This window comes from Adiantum capillus-veneris, chromosome 6 (assembly GCF_014529385.1).
Source record: "Adiantum capillus-veneris isolate H3 chromosome 6, ASM1452938v2, whole genome shotgun sequence".
NCBI lineage: Eukaryota > Viridiplantae > Streptophyta > Polypodiopsida > Polypodiales > Pteridaceae > Adiantum > Adiantum capillus-veneris.
This window is the reverse complement of record NC_140936.1, coordinates 23,381,226-23,403,103: the sequence shown is the minus strand read 5'-3', so window position 1 is coordinate 23,403,103 and position 21,878 is coordinate 23,381,226. Positions and strand designations below refer to the sequence as shown.

General features: G+C 46.8%; 1 protein-coding gene across 1 annotated transcript in view; it reads right to left on the bottom strand.

Moving 5' to 3' along the window:
- Nucleotides 1-21,878, bottom strand: part of LOC147455259 (long chain acyl-CoA synthetase 6, peroxisomal-like) — a 98,573-nt gene that overhangs the window by 3,946 nt on the left and 72,749 nt on the right. The window contains exons 10-20 of the mRNA XM_086514079.1: nucleotides 10,743-10,832; nucleotides 10,585-10,664; nucleotides 10,403-10,496; nucleotides 10,235-10,323; nucleotides 10,053-10,141; nucleotides 9,833-9,962; nucleotides 9,617-9,735; nucleotides 9,314-9,437; nucleotides 9,157-9,243; nucleotides 8,801-8,904; nucleotides 8,639-8,724 (exon numbers count right to left, since the gene is read on the bottom strand). Of these exons, the coding sequence (XP_086370205.1) occupies nucleotides 8,639-8,724; nucleotides 8,801-8,904; nucleotides 9,157-9,243; nucleotides 9,314-9,437; nucleotides 9,617-9,735; nucleotides 9,833-9,962; nucleotides 10,053-10,141; nucleotides 10,235-10,323; nucleotides 10,403-10,496; nucleotides 10,585-10,664; nucleotides 10,743-10,832 (1,092 nt within the window). The remainder of the gene's footprint in view (nucleotides 1-8,638; nucleotides 8,725-8,800; nucleotides 8,905-9,156; nucleotides 9,244-9,313; nucleotides 9,438-9,616; nucleotides 9,736-9,832; nucleotides 9,963-10,052; nucleotides 10,142-10,234; nucleotides 10,324-10,402; nucleotides 10,497-10,584; nucleotides 10,665-10,742; nucleotides 10,833-21,878) is intronic.

Genomic DNA, 21,878 nt, shown 5'->3' with positions numbered 1-21,878 from the left:
ACTACCTTTCAAACATTAAAAGAGAAATCGACTACGGGACCAATTTTGACTCTGCCGGATTTGCAAAACTCATTTGAAGTATATTGTGATGCTTGTGGTTGTAGTCTGTGTGCGGTCTTAATGCAAGAAGGCCATGTCATTGCTTACGAGAGCCGATTGTTCTCAAGGCCGGAATTGACAGCACAGATTTATGAGAAAGAGCTTTTGGCGATTATCCATGCTCTTACTCAATGGCGGCACTACCTACTCGGAGCGGATTTTACTGTCTTTACAGACCATCAGAGTTTACACTACTTCTTGTCACAGAAGCAGCTATCGGAAAAGCAGATGCGTTGGCCGAACATCTTGTCACAATTTCACTTCCAGATTGTCCATGTGCAGGGACAGAAGAATTTGGTGGCAGATGCTTTGTCTCGGAAGCCGTTGGTTCTGGCTATTTCCGCAATACATCATAGGAGCTTTGAGGATATGGTCGATCAGTATGCCACTGATACAGATTTTGCAGACGTTTTCACACAGATACGGGATGGGGAGACAGTAGCGGGATATTCCATTCGGGATGGCTACTTGATGAGAAAAACAACGTTGTGCGTTACACAGCCGTTGAGGGAAAAGGTTGTAACCAAATGCCACTATCCGCCTTTTACGGGTCACCGCGGCATTGCTACCACCTTGAAAGGGGTAGAGAGATACTTCTTTTGGCCGAGACCCAAGAAGGATGTGGACTAGTTTGTGCGCAGTTGCTTGGTATGCCAAAAGGTCAAGTTTGACAGGCATAAAGCACAAGGATTGTTACAGCCTTTTATCCATATCCACCCGCCCCTGAGAAAGAATTGCAATGGATTTCATCTCCCAAGAACATAGCGTGGGCACGATTGTTTATTGCCCAGGTCTTTAGATTACATGGCATGCCTGAGACGATTGTCTCCGACAAGGACCCCAGGTTCACGAGTTTGTTTCGGACGGCTATTTGGGAGAACATAGGCACGCGGTTGCAGTTCTCGCCATCGTTCCACTCGCAGACTGACGGGCAATTAGAGATTGCTAATTCAGTGGTATTGGACTTGTTGAAGTCTTCTTGGTTAGATCAGAAGACTACTTGGGAAAGGTTCTTACCTTTGGTGGAATATGCCTATAGAAACATGATTAACTCTTTGATGGGGAAGGTGCCATTTGAGATTCTTGAATTTGCTACGAAGTCCACCCTTCCTTAGTAGGAAAGATAAGATTTTTCTTTGAAGCTGACCAGTTCACGAGGGACTTGGTCCGGAAGGCTTTCAAGAAATCTCATAAAAGGGCAACAGATCACCGCCGTCGCGATTTGAAATTAAAGGAGGTTGATTGGGTGCTCTTACATTATGGGAAGGCACGCCCGAGAAAGAAAAAAGGGAAAGGAGCGACTTCTTTGAAAGCTTAGCATGAGATAGTGTGGACCTTTCCTGATTTTCCGAAAAGATAAATGATATCTCCTTTGGACTGAAGCTGCCAAAATACTTGGAGGATTCACAATGTTTTTCATGTGAGTCTCTTGAAGCATTTTGAAGGCGATGTGCTTGATGATGAACAACCCGAAATGGACGAAAACGAGCAGATACTCGTTCCAAAACAGACATTGGCACAGAAAGAAAGTAAGAAGGTAAAGCGAACTAACGGTTCTTGGTTAAATTCAAGACCTACTTCGCATTGGATGCGAAGCGAATGGAGAAGGAAGACCTAGTAGATATTCCTCGGAGTGTGAACCTTTACCTTGAGGCTTTTGGTTTAGCATAGTCTATTCCAAATGGAACCCAGAATTCAGCTTGGCCGGAGATCTACTGTAGTGGGTTTGCACAAGAGGGGAGTTACTTCTCACCTTTGTCAACAGATGCCTCGATTTTTGAATACTAGAGTCACTAATGTCTCTTTAAGCTTCAAGGATACTGAGAGCTGACAGTATTTTGTTGGATGACTTTATGAAATGGAATTCCCACTATGAACCTGATTTGTTCTTGACTTGTTTGTAAGTGCAGGAACTGATAGACGAAATGACTGCTGCATTTTGGTCTGAATGATCTCGATAGACATGGTTGCAATAGGCATTAGTCAATCGGGCATCTATGAGGTCCTGAGTGGATCTAGATGCGATTGCTAATTGCATTGCCGATAAATCATGGTCTAAGATCCGAATGAATGTTGAATGTGATTTGTCACGCGATGTCAAGTGATGTCCTGTGATATCGTGTGATGTGACTGTCGATTTGGTGCATGTGCTAGATGTGTGTTCCTAGTGCATCGGTACTAACAGTCAGCGTCTGCTAAGATAGTTTATGGCTTTTGTCTGTTTTGCAGGCGTAATCGAGGGCGATTACAATGTTTTCAAGAGGGGAGTATGTCACAAATTGGTGACGTGGCTGCTCAGTGCTGGCATGGAACAACCCTGTTGTTGAATGATGACGTGGCTGCACCGTACGGACAGGCCCGTAATTTGCGGCGAAGAACCCGAAATTCCGTACAACTGACGTGGCTTTTTGCGTGGACAGTTTACGACAGTTTTTGTTATGCTTTTTGGCTACACAATTGGAAGAGAGAGAGAGAGAGAGAGAGAGAGAGAGAGAGAGAGAGAGAGAGCTTTGCTTTATTTTTGCAAAAGCTTATGAGAGAGAAACCTCTTCTGCTTTATTTCCCGAAGAGCTTTTGATTTTCAGCTTTTGAGGCTCTGCTTTTAGCATCCCTTGTAATCTTTAAATATGTGGGCAGGGCCTCACAACTAAGGGCATCTAGACGCAGAGTCTGAGAGTGAGCGCCTGCTTGCACTCTTGTACTTTGAACTCAAATTAATACAAAAAGAAATACCGAAAGGGGCGCCAGTCTTTGGGGCCAATATCTTTAGGCACGGAACTGCGTCGGGCCAGTGTCGAATCAATTGTGAACTGTGAACTGTTTTGAAGTGATTGTTTGTGGTGTCGCGATAGATTCTTGACTTGGAGTGTCCAAGTCTGTTACACTCAAACCATGCTGTCATTTGTCCATACCAACATGCTGTATCGCCTTGTAGAGCTAGTGGTAGAGATGACTCCAGGGCAAGCCGAGCGTATCTGTCCCTGGGGAGATCCCATAGACCGTGCATAAAGGATACTGATCTAGTCAATGCCTCCACCACGGGGAGGGGAGGCTAGCTCGGCTCGGATAATCTCATGTGGTACTGAGGCCTTAGCCCGAATCATCCGAGGGATCATACAGACCAGAGGCCTCTCCATACATCTCCATCCATTTGTGTTGCCAGATCTCACATGGTGGTCCACTAAGGGTCACCACACCTAAACTCCATAAAGCATAGCTGAAGTCACTAGAGTGTCAAAAAGCCAAAGCTTTGTTTGCGGTTCCTGAAACTGAACCTGTGAACACATCCTCTCTAGTACTCCCAAAGCTGTATATGCTCTCGTCAGTCTAGTCTCTAATGCTCTCCTTAGTGAAAACACCGGTCCACCGAAGACTACCCCAAGATAAGTATATGCATCTGTGTACTCAGTCTCTTGGCCATACGTAAATGTGGGTGCCGACCTCCTGACCCACTGTGGTGTGGTGTTGAACACCATAACCTTGGTTTTCCCCATATTGACAGACAATCCATTGTCACCAGCAAATGTATGCAGAGCATCCAAATGACGTTGCATCCCCTGTGGAGAGTCAGAAATCAGCACAATATCATCAGCATATAGTAAAAGCGGAATCCATGTCCCTGCTAGCTGAGCCCCCCTGTCTCCTTGACGCTCTACATAGTCCAAAAACTCATCCACATACATCCCAAAAAGAGTCGGGGATAGGAGGCATCCCTGCTTTACTCGGATACTGGAGTGTACCATGTCAGACATTCCCTCAGTGGTGCGCACCCGCCCCATCACTGTCCTGTATAGAGCAAGAATACCCCATATCAGCTCTGTAGGCACACCCATGTCTTGTAGTCTACGTATAATTCTGGCTCTTGGCACTGTGTCAAAAGCTTTGCGGAAATCCACAACGCTACAATAGATCCTCTTGCCATGTTGTCTACCCTCCTCAATAATAGCTCTAAGTGTCAGAATCGGTCAAGAGTGCAGAAACCTCTCCTGAAACCTGCTTGTCTTGGTGCTCTTATGCCCTCTCGCTCTGCCTACGGATGCATACAACCTAGCTATTGTGTGACCAACCACGATGGTGCGATAATTCGCGGGAATCATGGGATCTCTTGACTTGAAAATAGGCACAATCATAGACATACTCCAAGTCTTCGGGAAGACTTCTTACATGGCTCGATTAAACATCATAGCCAGGAGCTCTACAAGCATATCTCTGGCATGGATGAACTGCTCTCCTACCAGACCATCATGATCATGTGCTCTCCTTGTCTTCATCTTGTCAATGGCTTTCCTTACCCTCTCGGCAGTAAAGAAAGAACATGTCGTCGAGCATATCTCTAGTGGATCCGGCAGAGGTGGTTGCCTTGATGTTGTGTAGAGAGATGTGGCATAATCCCCCCATGTCTCTGTGGAGGTGACCGCGGTGGTGAATGCTTGTGGAATAGCCTCCATGCTTTGCCTGAGTCCTGGCTTATAAATAACTGATACAGATCCCGCTCTAGCTGAGATAGATAAGCCCTTTTCTTTCGTCGCACTAGGCGGCAAGAGATAATCCGTGACTGTCTATGTGTGGTAATACCCATGAGCACTTCCCTATGTAATTTGATCCTCAGTCTCTCTACACTCCTCATCATACCAATTGTTCTGGGACATGCTCCCAGATCGTCTCCGTGTGGGGTGGCTGTGGGGGTATGCCTATGATGCTGCATCATGGAGCGTCTCTGTCAGGATCTGAGTGAGTTCATCTAGTGGCCGTCCAGGCTTCTGGGTGCATAGCTGCGTGTATATCTCATCCATATACACAGAATCCATCTCCCTCATGAAGGTATACCGAGTGTGTGTGGGGACCTCTCCTAATGGAGCTGTGTTGAACTGAAAGGTCAGGGTGAAAGACAAGATAGCATGATCAACTGCTACTCCAACTGGCCTAGTGCCCACCATGAAATCTTGAAAGAATGGAATGAGACATGGCTGGGCCATAACATAATCCATTGTGCTAGCTCCATGTCGGTGTGGAAAGCAAGTAAAACCTCTAGCTGTCGAAAATCTTTGTAGGCCATTCACAATGGCCAATCTATGTGCAGTTCTCGTATCTAAAGTATCTGCCATATTCAGTGTATTCCTCATCTTGTGATAGCTTGGATAGACCCATCTCTGTGACGTCCAGCTCCCTAAGCATCTCCTCAGAAGTATCATAAAATATTGTTTGTTGGTAGGCAGTCCTAGCGTTGAAATCCCCTAGCATGATAATGTCACCATCCTTGGAAAACTCCCATACGTCATGACGTACTAGAAGGGAAGTAACAAATAGCAATGTAGAGGTATCTGCCCGTCTCTGCCCTGAGCCTCACCCACATGTACCTAGCCTGTTCATCCTTGCGTGCTATATATGTCAGTGGTTGCAACTCCTCCCTGAATAGAGCTGCCACTCCCCCTGAGCCCCGTCCTCCATGCTCCGATCTGGTCTCCTGTTTGCAGGCTGCCTCCCATCTATATCCGCTCACTTGTGGCATGGATTGCCCAGGTGCTTGATGCATCTCAGAGTAGAAAATGATGTCTCTCCCCGTGAAACTATCCTGAAAGGTCCCTACATCAAGATGGAGTGACCCATTGCAATTCTAGGTTGCCATCTTTAGTGTGGTCCCATAGGTCTCGCACCATCATGCGGGGCGTCGCTTCAATATCACCACCTTTCCATCCCTGTAAAAAGCAATCTTGCATATGAGCAATCTACGAGAGGGTGAGGTCATCTCCAAGAAAGATGTCAGTCTTCTTTAGAGTCGATCTCTTCTTCAAGAAGTCCTTCGCTTCCATGGAGGGGAAGCGGAGAATGAGTGCCCTTTTCTTCGAGGTTTCTCCGTTGCTCCCACTTTTCTTAGTGCCCACTCTCCAAGCCCTCATATGCGTCTGCTCGTTGACTCCCACCAGCGTCATGAGTTCTTTCACCTCTTTATCCACATTATCTTGGTCTCTGAGGCCACATATCCTTACGTGTAAGGCATGCACACGTCTCCTTTGCTCCTCTTCTAGTGTCAAGTTGATGATGGTTGGAGTGGGGGTGGGGGTTATTTCCTTGCCTTTTCCTTTCTTGACAATCTCGATCCATTTTTCGGCCTTTTCTGCTTTTTTTGGGTCTTTGTGATGACATCTACCCACGAGGTCGTCATTTCTTTTTGTTGCTCCCCACCTTCTTTGATGGCTCATACTTGTTCCTTAATTGTGTTAAGTTCTTCAATTACAGAGGGTTGAATCTCTCCTTCTTCGAGGATATTCTGCGATCGCACCTCTGCAAGCTCTTTCTTGAGTAGTGCGGTTTCCTCATCTTGGGCCTTCATGCAATCCTCGAGTGTATGTATCGTGCTTTTCTGTGTTGCCACGCATGCATCGAGTTTGTTAATTGTGCTTAGGAGGTGACGGTTGATCTTGATGATAGACTCGCTCAATTCCTTTGCACTTTTGGATGGCATTCTCCACCGGGTCATCCTTGCCATTCTGCTTTCTCATGATTGAAAGGCCACAACAGGAGAGGGAGAGGGGCAAAGAAGTGATTTTTTTCTCTCTTCTCTCTGTACGCGTGCAAGCTCTTTCTTTCTCTACGCTTGCAAGGTCTCTCTCTCTCTCTCTCTCTCTCTCTCTCTCTCTCTCTCTCCGCATGCAGGCCTATTCTCTCTCTTCTTGGTATGCACAGACTAGCGAGTGGTTCACTAGACATGGGCTTGATATAGATCGACTACCACGTCTCCAATATGACATCCATGCACCTACTTATACTCTCACTCATCAGGAGAGGAATAGGATCATCAGGCAGGAGATTTCACATATTTACATTGAGAGGACATGGATCAGCCCCAGGCAGCCACTACCGACGAAAATGCTCCACTACCATGAGCATTTTCTCCAGATATCAGATCAGGGCTTCATAGACACCCTCAGTATATGGAGTAGTACATGCCACATCACCTACGGGTAGCCATCGGCCAGCTCCGAGTCTCATCACACCAGCTTGAGATTGAGCGGGGCAGAGCCAGAGGCATACCACGAGAGAACCGGACTTGCCCAGTGTGTCAGACAGAGGTGGAGACGGAGGAGCACTTCATGCTACGATGCCCAGCTTACTCAGAGCTTAGACAGAGATTTGGGATTGAGGGCACTCTCCAGGCATGCATGAGGAGGAGAGACCAGACTCATGTGGGCCATTTCATCACAGGAGCACTCCACATACGTGAGGAGTCTACACGACCACGACCACATGACACTGGAGGTGTTCAACAGATGATCACTCAGTTTTTCCAGAGAATGACTTCAGGGGATCCCACACCGCCGACGACGACTGGGTTGACACTCGAGCAGGCAGAGGCACAGCGAGCACGACGCCGACCCCGGGAGTCAGGATACCGACGGCCCCGTCTATACCAGCAGGATATACTGAGGATCCGTACACTTCATGAGCAGCAGCTGGAGAGGGCCCGCTCCACCACACATTGGAGCACCCACTTACATCGGGTTTTTCAGCCCCTCCCCCCCATGTACCACTTTTTATACCCATCACCCATTACACACTACTAGCTAGCTCTGATACGGGTATGCCCTCACACTTTTACTTTCACTCAGCACGAGGTAGTCATTTTTTGCTGTGACAGAGCTACATCCACAGCCATATATTCATATGGTCAGTATCTGCGGTGCCAGAGCCATATATACCCATACCACCACACATTACCATCATACCACCACACTGCACATCCCGGTTCTAGATTAGCTTTCATTTCAGCATTTTATTTTCAGTATTTTCTTTTCCGGACACCCGGACTACCACTAGATGTACATTGATTTGTCTCATAGGCCGACTTCGGCCTTTAGAAGACGTAAATAAAGCTTTCTTTCTTTCTTTCTTTCTATGCTCTCGGATTTCCTCTCTCTACGTCTACTCTCTCTACCCTTCTCGCCGGGGGGGAGGTCAAGGCTGCGGGAACGAGGCCGCGCATGTGGGAGCAGAGAGAGCGAGCGCGCGGGGGGGGGGGGGGGGGGGGGGGGGGGGGGGGGGGGGGGGGGGGGGGGGGGGGGGGAGAGAGAGAGAGAGAGTATTTTAACGTCGTGGGAAACTATCCCAAGAGACCTTAAAGATCTATCCAACCAAGAGAATTGAACGTCGTGGGAAACTATCCCAAGAGACCTTAAAGATCTATCCAACCAGGAGAATTGAACTCAAGATCTGTTATTCAAGAGGGAAATGGCATAACCAATCTACCACACTTGGGTGATAGAAAGGTTATACCATTTTCCTCCTTTTATCACCAGAGAGAGAGAGAGAGAGAGAGAGAGAGAGAGAGAGAGAGAGAGCTCTCCAAGCAGGAGAATTGAACTCAAGATCTGTTATTCAAGAGGGAAATGGCATAACCAATCTACCACACTTGGGTGATAGAAAGGTTATACCATTTTCCTCCTTTTATCACCAGAGAGAGAGAGAGAGAGAGAGAGAGAGAGAGAGAGAGAGCTCTCCAAGCAGGCCAAGCTCATACACTTAATGGTACAGAGAGAAAGACCTTAGAACCCCTGGATTTAGCCCATTTTGAGACCTCCTCAGGTTCAACAACAGCAACTGCAACCAAATTGGAATTGAAACTATCTCCTGTAATTGTCATGAAACACTTATTATCAGTGTGGCCACAACAGAACCCCTGCTAAAAACACAAAGCAGTTCTTACCGTAAATGAAGCACTGTGAGATATACTTGCTTCTTGAATAAACATTTTCAATCTTTTCCGGAGCTATATACTCTCCTTGAGCAAGCTTGAATATGTTTTTCTTCCTGCAATGTAAGGTCACAAGACCATAGATTTAAATGGCAATACTCCATCAGAGACTTTGCCCTGGTTAAAAGTAGCTAGGAAACAGAATGAACATAAGTTTTACCTTAAATCATAAACCCAAACTCTGATTACTAAAGCTGAAACCCCAATGCCTACTTTGAAAACCCATAGAGTACGTTTTACCCTTAACAAGTTCAGTTGGGAAAGGGCCACCAAGCAAGCAAGAAACCGCCGTTCACAGAGTGCATCACCTGTCTATAATCTTGAGTCTCCCACCAGGCAACCAAGCTCCAATGTCCCCTGTATGTAGCCATCCTTCTTCATCCAGAATCTCTTTCCTGCAGACGAAACAAAATAAGTACTTGCAACTGACTTTATTGATATCAGCACTAACAAAAGGAAACCCACGTTTGAACTTCATCTTTGTAATAGCCCTTGAAAACAATTGGCCCTCTTACACAAATCTCCCCGCGAGGGTACGGCTTGTCACTATAAGTGTAATTCATTTCCAGAACATCCACGAATTTCACCTCTGAAAGTACAAAAGTTCACCTTAAAAACCAATCCTTCACAACATTATGAATACTGTGTATTAAAATAAATAAGTTTAAAGCCTTACCTTGAAAGCAAGGGATTTACTGATTGACAATTAATTTGTTATCTGTGTAAGAAATAGAACACACAAGCCCAGAGTATATCAATATAACTCACCACATGCAGGATTTGGAGATCCTACATGTCCTGACGTATTGTCACCAGGATCACCTGCAGATATTACACAGGCTGTCTCTGTCATACCATACCCTTCATTGATAACACCACCGAAACAGCTGCATAGAAAGTTTGTCAAGAAAGCTCTCAGATAAGAAGATTCATAATCAAGTGTCCAAAGCATCAATTTTGCATCATTTTGTTTGAGTTTCTTACATCCTCAGAAAATCAAGGACTTCTGGTGACAAAGGGGAAGCTCCAGAACACATCATACGAACACGGCCGCCTAACCTTGCTTGAATTTTGTTGAACACCAATCTATCCCACAGTGGGGATGGAGATTTTCCTGGAATTAGCGGCTTAAGATTAATTTCAAGCTCAAAATTACGTTCAAGCTTATCCTTGATTTGGAGGCAGGGATCCACTTCACAAGTACCAGATTCAATAGCTTGCTTTTTAGCATTGTAGGCAACATTGAACAGCCTTTCTTGCAAGCCACCTGAAGTTCTGACAGCTGCGGTAATCCTGCAAGGTAAACATGAATATGAAACGGGAATTCCTTAAAAATTCATGTTAGAAACATTGTATTGGCTGCCAAAGTATTGCTGAATTCTATACCCATCATAGATTCGGTTGTAAAGTCTGGGAACACTTGCGAAGAGTGTCGGTCTTAAGACTCCCATGTCGTCCATCAATTTCATGACATCCTGGTTTAAAAGAAGGACCATAAGTTTGGCATGCCTCCGTAGTTTCCAAGCACCCTAAAAGTGTGGTTTGTTTTCTTACCCCTTGATAGAATCCAATAGCTCCACCTTTGGTTGTCATACCAATCACATTTGCCCTTTCATAAATATGAGCTAATGGCAAGTATGAGATGTATCTGCATGTCACCACTAGTAGTAAGACAGGAGGCCAAAAAGAATATCATAGGAATGAATACTGATCATGCACATTGCGAAAAAACTTACATGTCAGTGGAGTATATAGGATAACATAGAAAGGAGCCTGCAATGTTTGCTAGCAGGTTACCATGACTTAAAACAGCTCCCTGAAATCGTGGAGCATGATCAAACAAAGTTGCACAAATTGAAAAATGGTCCGGAACATGAGCTTTAGAGAGATTCACCTTAGGGGTTCCTGTTGTGCCTGATGTATAGCAAATGGTTGCAATGTCATCTGCTTGAGGAGGCACAAAAGGCTTCACATCACTTCGTCCCTAAGTAATTGAACAGTAAATGATTTAATATGTAGCATACGACAAGCTTCTGTTTTAGCAGAACAAGTTTGGGAGTTGAAGAAGATTCTAGACTAGTTCTTTGTGACTTGTTCTTGGCCAAGGTTGCCTTCTCCAATGCCATATATCCAAAGCTTAATCATATATCAAAAAGTAAGAAAGGTCTCTTACAGGCCAAAACTGCCCATGAGACTAGAACAAGTGTACAATTCATGATAATATCTCTCGTCATAAAGTGTTACAACGGAAAGCATAATTCTAACTGAATCCCTAGCTCAAATAGAAAAGGAAATTTCGCAAAGACTCTAAAGCTGTAGACTGCAACTGCATCCTCAACCCAGTATCTCCGTGAAGGGTTGTCTTGAGAGGGAGAAACCCTTCTAGTCCCCATGCAGGACTTTGATGGCCAACAATGATGGCCTGAATTTTCTAATCGTGAGGAAGCTATAAGCGAGGTCCTCGTGGTCATGGACGTTTCAATCTACAAACAGCAAAGGCCCAGTCCAATGTGACTCGTCACTCTTCTCAGGGTAAGTCAGTGAGTGAGGCTGTAGGGCCTAATGAGTCGGTAGTACTAGCATTGAAAATGTTTGCAACCGGACTCTGTGTTGGCAGCGCGGGGCGGCACGTTGGTCTCTTACTCCTCCACAGATTCTCTTTGTGAAGTCTAAACTCCAATAAAAAGAGCCCAAGAGAACTCCGATCCTCAAAGCACTTGACAGGACACAAAATGGTACATCCCTCAAATCTCGTAATAGACATGACAATGGTGTGGCGTGTACATGGCTAAGGGTTTTGGAGCGGCAACTTTGTGAGCCTGTTCACACAACTTGCATGTCTGGACAAGTCCATTAGGTAGGTTTGTCCATTCCAAAACACTATTGCATGTCTGGACAAGTACATTAGGTAGGTTTGTCCATTCCAAAACACTATTGCATGAAGGCTTGTACAGTGTTTATAACGAGTGTTGTTACATTTTGTTAGGCATCTGGAAATACTAGTATGTAGCCTAGGATAGGATAAATGCAGCATCGTTGTCTGATTTCCAAGTCAAATGGATCACTAGGTTGGCAAATACGGGCCTAACAGCACCCTAAAACAATGTGTGCAGATGTGCACTTTGAGGGGAAAAAAAACAGCCACGGACTTTGAGGTTTGTTGCCCACGAACCTCAAGAATTTGCCACCCTGAGCCTCGAGGCCAGCACATCAAAACTCGAGGCCAATTTCCTCACACAGTGCACCCACCGACCTACGGAATCCGAGGTTTGCTTTTAACACACACAGATTGGTGGTGACTTTTAGAATTTAAGGTCTAATTTTCCTGACACACAACATAGTGGTAACCACCTAACCGTGCGTGGGAACCACCTCTTACAGAACACTAAAATTAGTAAGTGACTTTTGAGCTTCCAAATGGTGGGCTGATTTGTGTGCTGCTCAACCCAGCCTTTTTGGGCTATTTAGGCAGCATGGGGCAGCGCTTAAAGAGCAGAAGAACCCGTAGTACCCGCAGCACCAGGACCCTCAGCCAGCGGCCAGCCTCTCAGCGATTTCAGCATTCAGCCCTCGGCATTTTCAGATTCAGCCCACATCACTCAGCGTTTTTCAGTTGTCAACCCATTGTAGCGTGGATAATGTGTTGTGCTCTCTACAGTGGGTGGTCCTCAATCCAATGTGCGTGACAATCTCACTCAAACAAATTGAACAGAGAAGGACACCATAGACATCAACAGAGCTCACAAAGACACAACAGCAGACCAGAACATATGACTCGACTATCTCAAAGACTGATACAGACTCTGGCGTGGCAGCACACTCAGCTCCAGCCCAAGACTCACAGGTACAATGGGGGTGTCGAGGCTCAGATGTGCCGGGATGGTGAAGACGTGCTCTGTGTAAAGACCCACTCTAGACGACTACGTACAAGATCATCGGTGAAGAAGATAATCGAATAACCAACCGCTACTACTCATATGTACCACCATAAAGAGCCACCAACGGCTCATAAATGTCAGCCATGTGGTGACCTGGCCACGAGGTCCACTAGACCACCGTCGGTACCCTGCCACGTGTCACTCCCCAACCCAGTGGGTCCGTCCAGCGTGAACCAGCCTGGACCTGTCCTGTGAAAGACATTGTACCGTGAAGGACATTGTAGCCCTGCTACAGGTTGCCCGCCACAAGACCGCTCACCGTCTCAGTGAGAGGAATACTGAAAAAAAAACTGTGAAAGAAAACCACTAGGTACTACATCCGTACATTTCTTGAAGCAGGTGCTAGGCCCAACCATGACCTTACATGCCTCAAAAGTGAAGTAAAACACTGCCCTGCTTGCAACGCCTTAAGCCTTTTAATAGGCAAGAACCCAATATGATTGCATAGTCCAAGAATCCCAATCGGCAAAACAGACAGCTTGGCTCCTCAGCAAAGAGATATGCTCGGTTTGGATCCAGCGCATCTTTATCCTCCATAACCATAGTGAAAAGAAAATGACATGGTCCTCACTTGCAGATGAAATTGTTGAAAAGACTGATGATCAGAAGCTCGAGTAATAACGCAGGTGAGGTTAAGCTCTATCTTAATGACAAAACAAAAAGCATTAACAACAACGGGATGCTTGAAAGCCACAAGGAACGCAGGTGAATGCTTGAAAGCCGAGGGGTGGATAGGTAGTACCCAGGTGAATGCTTGAAATCCGAGGTAGGTAGGGGGAGGGCGAGGGCGAGGGGTAGGTAGGTGGGGGGGGAGGGCGAGGGCGAGGGGGTAGGTGGGAGGGCTAGGGCGAGGGGGTAGGTAGGGGGTAGGTAGGAGGGCTAGGGGTAGGTAGGGGGAGGGCGAGGGCGAGGGCGAGGGGGTAGGTAGGAGGGCAAGGGCGAGGGCCCAGGGGGTAGGTAGGAGGTAGGGGGGCTAGGGCGAGGGCGAGGAAGGTAGGGAGAGGGCTAGGGGTAGGTGAGGGCGAGGGCGAGGGGGTAGGTATGGGGAGGGTGAGGGCAAGGGAGGTAGGGAGAGGGCGAGGCCTAGGGAGGGGGCGAGGGCAAAGGAGGTAGGGAGAGGGCGAGTAGGGATAGGGCAAGGGCGAGGAGGTGTGAGGGGGACTAGGGCTGTAGATGAAGTCCATGTACCACTGGTTGAAAGAGGAGATGCTATAGAGCACAGCCAACATGAGCAAGACAACTATCATGAGAATGGAATTCATTAGGCAGGACGAGCTCTGTGAAGGGAGCTTTGTTCTCGGAGGAGATTTCTACCCGCTTCTATGATCCTCCATAGGCTCACCAAATTCAAAGACTTCCACCAAGGGCACATCCGGGGTACCTTCTATGACAGTCAACCTTTGAGCTGGCTCAGGTGGCTCATTGGGTTTAGTTACTGTGGAAACATTGGAAGAAGGTGTACCTCTATGCAAAGAGTGAATAGAGACTCCATAACAAGGCATAGATTTGGTAGCCTCCAACCACTCCAGCAGATCTTCGTCAGACCCAGCAGGTGTAGTAGGCTGTTTTTGTTTAGGGTTGGTTTCCATTGACAAAGAAACTTGCTGCACCACTGGATCCATACCTCCTTCTAAGAGGATGGGTTGCATCGGGGAGCCAGAAGTTTGTATCCACATTGCGTCGTTTCCCCAATCATGAAGTGCTTTAGTGTGTCGCAGCCATGGTCTTCCAATGAGCAAAGGAAATCCGCCCTCAATCTGGGGAAGACGAACCACAACAAAATCCAAGTTCAAAGTAAAGTCTTGTACCTGCAGAGGCACATTGTCCACTATGCCCATTGGGTAGACCGTCCGCTGGTCGGCCAATGTAACTGTGAATGGAGCAGGGCGAGTAGGCTGTAGACCTAGAGCTAACATAGTGAACTTGGGCATCGGGTTGATGCCAGATCTACCATCCACTATCACTCCTGAGAATTGCCGACCCAAAACGGACACTGTCAGGCGAGGGCTTCTATAATCAGTGAGTGGAGCAACGGGATTGGATATCATATAGGACTCTGATGGTCGCACTGGGAGGTGCCTGCCACTAGGACCTGCTCCAGGATAAAGTGATTGAATAATAGCAAGGGTGTCACTTCTAAACTTTGCATCTAGTCGCATCATGTCATAGAGGGACACTTGTCCGCTGGTCGGCCAATGTAACTGTGAATGGAGCAGGGCGAGTAGGCTGTAGACCTAGAGCTAACATAGTGAACTCGGGCATCGGGTTGATGCTAGATCCAACATCCACTATCACTCCTGAGAATTGCCGACCCAAAACGGAAACTGTCAGGCGAGGGCTTCTATAATCAGTGAGTGGAGCTGTCACAAGGCGGGCACCACGTGCCAATAGAAAAGAACAGACTAAACAACTTTAAGCACTTCAAATAACAACTAAACTGAAATGGAGAGAGAGACGACACGCGACACGGAGTGGCGAAATTCCACCCCAGAGAGTATTGGCCCCAAACCTTGGCGCCCCTTTCGGTATTTCTTTATATTACTGCTGATTCGCAAAGTACAACAGCCGGGGAGCACCTCCTCTGCAATCTGCGCGCTGAAGAGTGCCAGAGAGGGCCCCCAAGGCTCATATTTAAAGGCCCAAAGCCTAAAAGCATCAAATATGAAAAGCTGACTCCAAAAAATCACTTTTCTAAAATTTCGGGATTTTCCTAAAAATCCGCCGCGAATTCCGGGACGTCCGTACAGGTGCCACATCATCATATTTTGATGTGCAAAGTCTTTTGAGTGTGTTCTGCTTTATTTTTAATGCCTTTATGTCACTTGGGGCCCCATCGGACGGGGTCCCCATAAGTTGGTAGGACTTCTTTTTCTGTTGCTTGTTCTTCTTAGGGTTTCTAGAATTAGGGTTTGCAGGTTTTAGGGTTAGGGTTTCCAGAATTAGGGTTTGCAGGTTTTAGGGTTAGGGTTTTCAGAATTAGGGTTACCACGTCCTCACTCTGTGACACTTCTTCTACTGCTTCTTAGGGTTTAGGCCCCTCGGCCGGCATCTGTAAGTTGGCTCCATTCTTTAGGCTTTGACACGTCAGCAGTTTGTTACAGGAGCAGCGGGATTGGATATCATATAGGACTCTGATGGTCGCACTGGGAGGTGCTCGCCACTAGGACCTGCTCTAGGATAAAGTGATCGAATAACAACAAGGGTGTCACTTCTAAACTTTGCATCTAGTCGCAGCATGTCATAGAGGGACACTTGTTGGAAGGTGTTCTTCAAGACTGACTCTGCTGTAAGCTTGTCCAGTTCTACCAGTTGTTTCTCGGGTACCTTGATCTTTTGTAGATCGGAAACTGCTTCCAAGCTAGCTTCGTCAATATCGGAGAGCAAAGATGTGGATTCTTTCATGACACTGGGGGATGGCTTGTTAATAGCTGCAGGCAGGGTATCCACTGGTGTGAGAGTGTGTGGGGGAGTTGAACTTGTTGGAATGCTAAGACCGAGAGCGGCTCTTTGGGCCCGGGTGAGGACGCCCGATAGCTCCTCTGCCAACTGCGGCGGCTTATTTTTAGGGGTAACCACGTGGGTAGAAGGGGGCGGCTGAGAAAAAGTGCTAACTGCTATCAAATTGAGCTTGGGAAAGGCAAACTCAGTCTGGCTTTGACTTGGGTTCGAAGCCATGGATGCACGAATTTTAGGGCAATCCTTACTGTAGTGATCCTTCATATCAGGGCAATGACGACAGGGAGGGGACCCTTCGGGCAAAGGGCATTTGCTTTGGTAATGACCATATTCCCCACATCTGTAGCACAAAATGGGCCGATTCAATGGACGAGTCGAAGGACGAGGTGGTCCTTGCTCCATGGAGTTGGAGGTGGAGGCATAGAAGCTGTGAGGTGAGGAGGGAGCATGGGTGTGATAAAAGCTCTGAGAGGGAAAAGTGCTATGCATACCTTGCATTGGAGGGGCTGACAATAAAGGTGGCATGTGGTGTGGATGGCCACATGGAGAGACCATGTGGGATGTAGGTGCTTGCCCTTGTTGAAAACTAGGACCAAGACTTTGCTGTATTTGTCGCAACCCCTTGAGGTAGTAGCAATCCTTGTCTCTATGCCCCGACTTTTCGCAGAAGTGGCAGTAAACTCGAAGGGGACAGTCCTGTGGAGGGTGTCCTGGAGAGTGACATGAGCTGCACCATACCATAGCCTTAGTCTCTTGCTGAGACCTAAGCTCTTCTAGCTCTCTCTTCATTTGATCCAAAGCGTCGTGATGTGGGGGCTTCTCCTGTCTGAGGGATATTGATTTCTCCTCTTGAAGAGCTCTCTGTAACTTTAGGGCTTCAAGTTCTCTGCGCAAAGAAGTCAATGGATCAACAGGACTACTTTCCGAAAACACAGAGGGAGTCTCTATGGAAAAAGAGTTGTTGAACAGCTTCCTAGCCCCCTCTATCCTAGTAGTAGCTGCAATGAACTCCTCGAGAGTGGCGTCGGGTCGGAGACTCTCTCGAGTTTTTGCTGAGAAGTTTTGGGAAGCGCCTTCTCCACCCACTTTTTAACCATGAATTCATCGGGTTGTTGGGGGAGCTTGGCCACCAGCGACTTAGTTTTGGTCATAAGCTCTGCAAAAGTCTCCTCTGGCTGGAGCACCCTGTTGGCCAACTCATCCAACACTTTCTCTTGGTAGACGCCCGGCCTGAAAGCTACACGGAACTGTTGTCTTAAGTCTGCCCAAGTTGCAAAATGATTCTCTGCAAACTGGCTGTACCATTTGTCTGCTAAGCCGTCCAAGGTGGATGGAAAAAGTACCAGATAAGCATCTTCCCTGTTAAGACCACGTCCTCTACAGAGAGATATGAACCTCCGTGCATGGTCGTCCGCAGCTTCCGAGGAGAGTCCTTTGAAGGTGGGGAACGTGATGTTTACCTTGGCCAACATACTAGCCAACGCCTCCATGGTCCCTTGTTGAGCCTGTTGCTCAATAGCCTGCTGTAGTAGAATAGGAGAGAGCTTTACTGGAGAAGGTGATCTGGAAGATGTGGAACCGGATGAAGGAATGGGGGATGTCGTATGTGGAGGTATGGTTGATGAGGTTAATGGACTTCTACTAGATACCACAGGGCGTCTTCTGTTATAGTGCTTCAGAGGGCTCAGTAGTGCGCTTTGACGCTCAAGTGACCGCCTCGTATGTGTCATGCAGTGAACAACACAGGTCTAACACAAAACAAGTGAGGATAGTGACTAGACCACCTGGTCCAGGACGAGTGACTAGACCACCTAGCTGGCAGGACGAGGAGGGCTGGACCAGGGCGAGGACTAGACCAGGACCAAAGACCAAGGACTAGGGACGAGGACTAGGACTTGGACTAGGGCGAGAGAGGACCAGACTTGCAGACTATCTACACAGTGTAAGCAAGTGTACGGAGCCAGGTAACAACCGATTAGCTTCACGATTTTATCTCCACAAGAGTGAGACTTCCTTTGAGGTCCCACCGTGATCGCCAAAATGAGAGCACCTGTAGCGCGGATAATGTGTCGTGCTCTCTACAGTGGATGGTCCTCAGTGCAATGTGCGTGACAATCTCATTCAAACAAACTGAACAGAGAAGGACACCATAGACATCAACAGAGCTCACAAAGACACATCAACAGACCAGAACATATGACTCGGCTATCTCAAAGACTGATACAGACTTTGGCGTGGCAGCACACTCAGCTCCAACCCAGGACTCACAGGTACTATGGGGGTGTCAAGGCTCAGATGTGCCGGGATGGTGAAGACGTGCTCTGTGTAAAGACCCACTCTAGACGACTACGTACAAGACCATCGGTGAAGAAGATAATCGAATAACCAACCGCTACTACTCATATGTACCACCATAAAGAGCCACCAACGGCTCATAAATGTCAGCCTTGTGGTGACTTGGCCACAAGGTCCACTAGACCACCGTCGGTACCCTGCCACGTGTCACTCCCCAGCCCAAAAGGGTCCGTCCAGTGTGAACTAGCCTAGACTTGTCCTGTGAAAGACACTGTACCATGAAGGACACTGTAGCCCTGCTACACCCATCGCCGTCCCGGCGATGGCAAATCAGCCCATAGCCTCGCCGCAGTCGTAGATCTTAGCCGGCCTTCCCTAGCGTTTTCAGCATTCAGCACTTAGCCTCGTCGTACAAGCATCTCTACCAAGTATCATCCTCGTTGTCATCATCGTCATCGTCCTCACCGCAATACCAAAACTCTCAAGTAACCAAGCATCTACCGTAGTATCCCTCAGCATCCTAGAAGTACCAAGCATTTGCATCAAGTACCCATTAGCATCCCAGAATTTTTCATCATTTGTGCAAGAAATAAAGCAAGTACTTGCTCCCGCAATAGAGTAAGAGGGCCCTTGAGCGTGGTTGGGACCCGACATGCAATGTCATCTCTTCCTCTCTCTCTGCGCCTCTCTCTCATTGTGTTTAGTTCAGTTCTTTTTCAAGTGAAGCAAAGTAACCTTGTGTTTGTGTGAAGTACTAGATATGAGCTAAATCCTTAAACCCTTCCGTTGCACCTAACACTTTTGGGCGCTACCGACAAGGAAGTACATCTGATACAACCGCCCAAAACCAAAGTACAATGCTGCTCGAAGGCATAGAACCTCTAAAGAGCTGAACAAACTGAAACATAACGCCCGTAGGCATTGAAAAAACCTGGGGAAGAACCCCTCCTAATGAGGGTAAAAGTGCCCTCCGAAAGGTGTTGACAGAGTGCCATAATTCTCCTTATATTGGGCATAAAGGCATCAAGAATACCTTGAAAGGGGTGGAAAAGTACGTCTATTGGCCTCAGCTAAAAAAGAATGTGGACAAGTTTGTGCGCACTTGTTTGGTGTGTCGAAAGGTCAAGTTTGACAAGAAATCGACAGGACTCCTATAGCCTTTACCTATTCCAAACCTACCTTGGGAGAGCATAGCAATGGATTTCATCTTTGATTTTCCAGAGACTCGGAGTGGGCATGATGGTATTTGGACAATCATCGAAAGATTTAGCGAGCATGCTCACTTCATTCTGATAAAGAAGACAGTGATAGCCGATCATTTGCCCAAACTCTTTCTCTCACAAGTTTTCCACCTACATGGCATGCCTACATCTATAGTGTTAGAAAAAGACCAAAAATTGACGAGTTTGTTTTGGAGAGCAATGTGGGAGAATATAGCCACCTAACGTATGCAGCACCTGTCGAGGGGCCTAAAGCCCTAAAAACCAGAAGCTTGAACTCTGCAAGTAATTTTTGTAAAATGCGCTTGAATTTTTATGTGGCAGTCGCTTTTGGGATTAGTGCTTTTGGGTGAAGTGATTTTGGGGCTCTGCTTTTGGCCGAGAATATCATCAATCCAAGAGATCTGAAAGTGATTCTTGATGGTGATCTTGTTTAGTCTATGCACATTCGAAACGTAACATCTTTCTTTTGCACCAGTAGAACTGGAGAGCAGTAGGGCAAAGTACTTGGTCGACCTTTTTCCAGAATCTCGTTGACTTGCTTCAAAATTTCCTCTTGTTGAGTAAGATTTACGTTGTAAGGGCGTTGGTTTGGAGGAGAGTTACCCAGTACTAGATCAATGCGATGATCTTCCGAACGTTCCGGAGGTAGCTATCTGAAAGAGTGCCCGTGAAAGGGTCCTTATACCTTTCAATAAATTGGGAACGTTTAATTTCCAAAATAGACCCTCGATGGTTTTATCCTTTTCCCGTGCGAAAATAAACTAAGCAGAAACGCACTTCTTTATTTCCTTTTTAATGGAGATATGGCTTTATAATAGGGAACTACCAATCCCCAACATCAACAAAAATTTTAATGCTCTCATGCTTAAAAGCGAGGGTCTTTTCCACATAATTTGGGACCAGTTGCATATGGTAGCCCAAGATGATATCACATCCCTTGATGGGTGCCATCAAAAATGATTTGTGGTCCTTTTACTTGCCAATCCAAAGACTGTGCTATCCTTGCATGGGAGTTGCATTGGTAGTCAACCCCTTGAATGCCAATCCGGAAGTGACCGGAATTCCAATAGGAACTACCAATCCCCAACATCAGCAATAATTTTAATGTTCTTGCTCTCATGCTCAAAAGCGAGGGTCTTTTCCACATAATTTGGGACCGGTTGCATATGGTAATGCCAAGGCATACCCAAGATGATATCACATCCCTCGATGGGTGCCATCAAAAATGATTTGCGGTCCTTTTACTTGCCAATCCGAAGACTGAGCAGTAGGGCAAAGTACTTGAAATTTTGAAGCAAGTCAACGAGATCCCTTCTTCGCTTGTTCTTTCTTCAGAGATGCTTGTTCCTACCGTCGTTGCCGAACAGGGCAGTCGGTCCTTTCATGTGTCCTTTCTCACAATAGTAAAAACATCTTCCTTGCTCCTTGAAGGTTTATACTTGGTTGGTCGTGAGATACTCGTTTGCCAGTACCCTCTCGCTTCTTAGACTGACCTAGATCCTCAGGGGACTCTTTTTGCTTGGTTGCCATGGTCATCATAGACTGCTTGTTACTTTGCACGGTATGTGCTTTGCTCCATTAGTCTGGGGGTACCATTGGAATGTAGATCCTTGGCAATAATTGCGGACTCCATCATCCATTGAAGAGTATCATGGGGATACACCTTCATGCTTCTTTGAATTTCCACATCTTTTCCTCTTTGGTAATCTTCATGAAAGGAGTAACTTTCAGAAGAACAGATCAATACTTGTCAACGTAAGCCGTGACTTTCTCATGTTCCTGCAAAGCGAGCCAACCCCATTCCTTCCGCATATCCTTCTCAAGGCGGGCGCAAGGAATTGTTCATGAGTTCGTAGGCCTTTTGTTCCAATCGAGAGATCCCTTGTCTTCTACGACACCTCTTTCCACGTTTTTCTCTTACGGGTTGTTACCACCGACAGGGCATTTGCAGAAAAAGAGAGACGACCGAGCTTTGATACAAACGAGAGCACACAAATAATCAATAAGCTGAAAATAAATAGAATATTGACCAAAGATGACGAGGGAGAAGATCGACGCAATATTGGGGACCAAAAGAGGGGCAAGTCCCCCTCCCCCCTTAAAGAGAGAATCTTTATT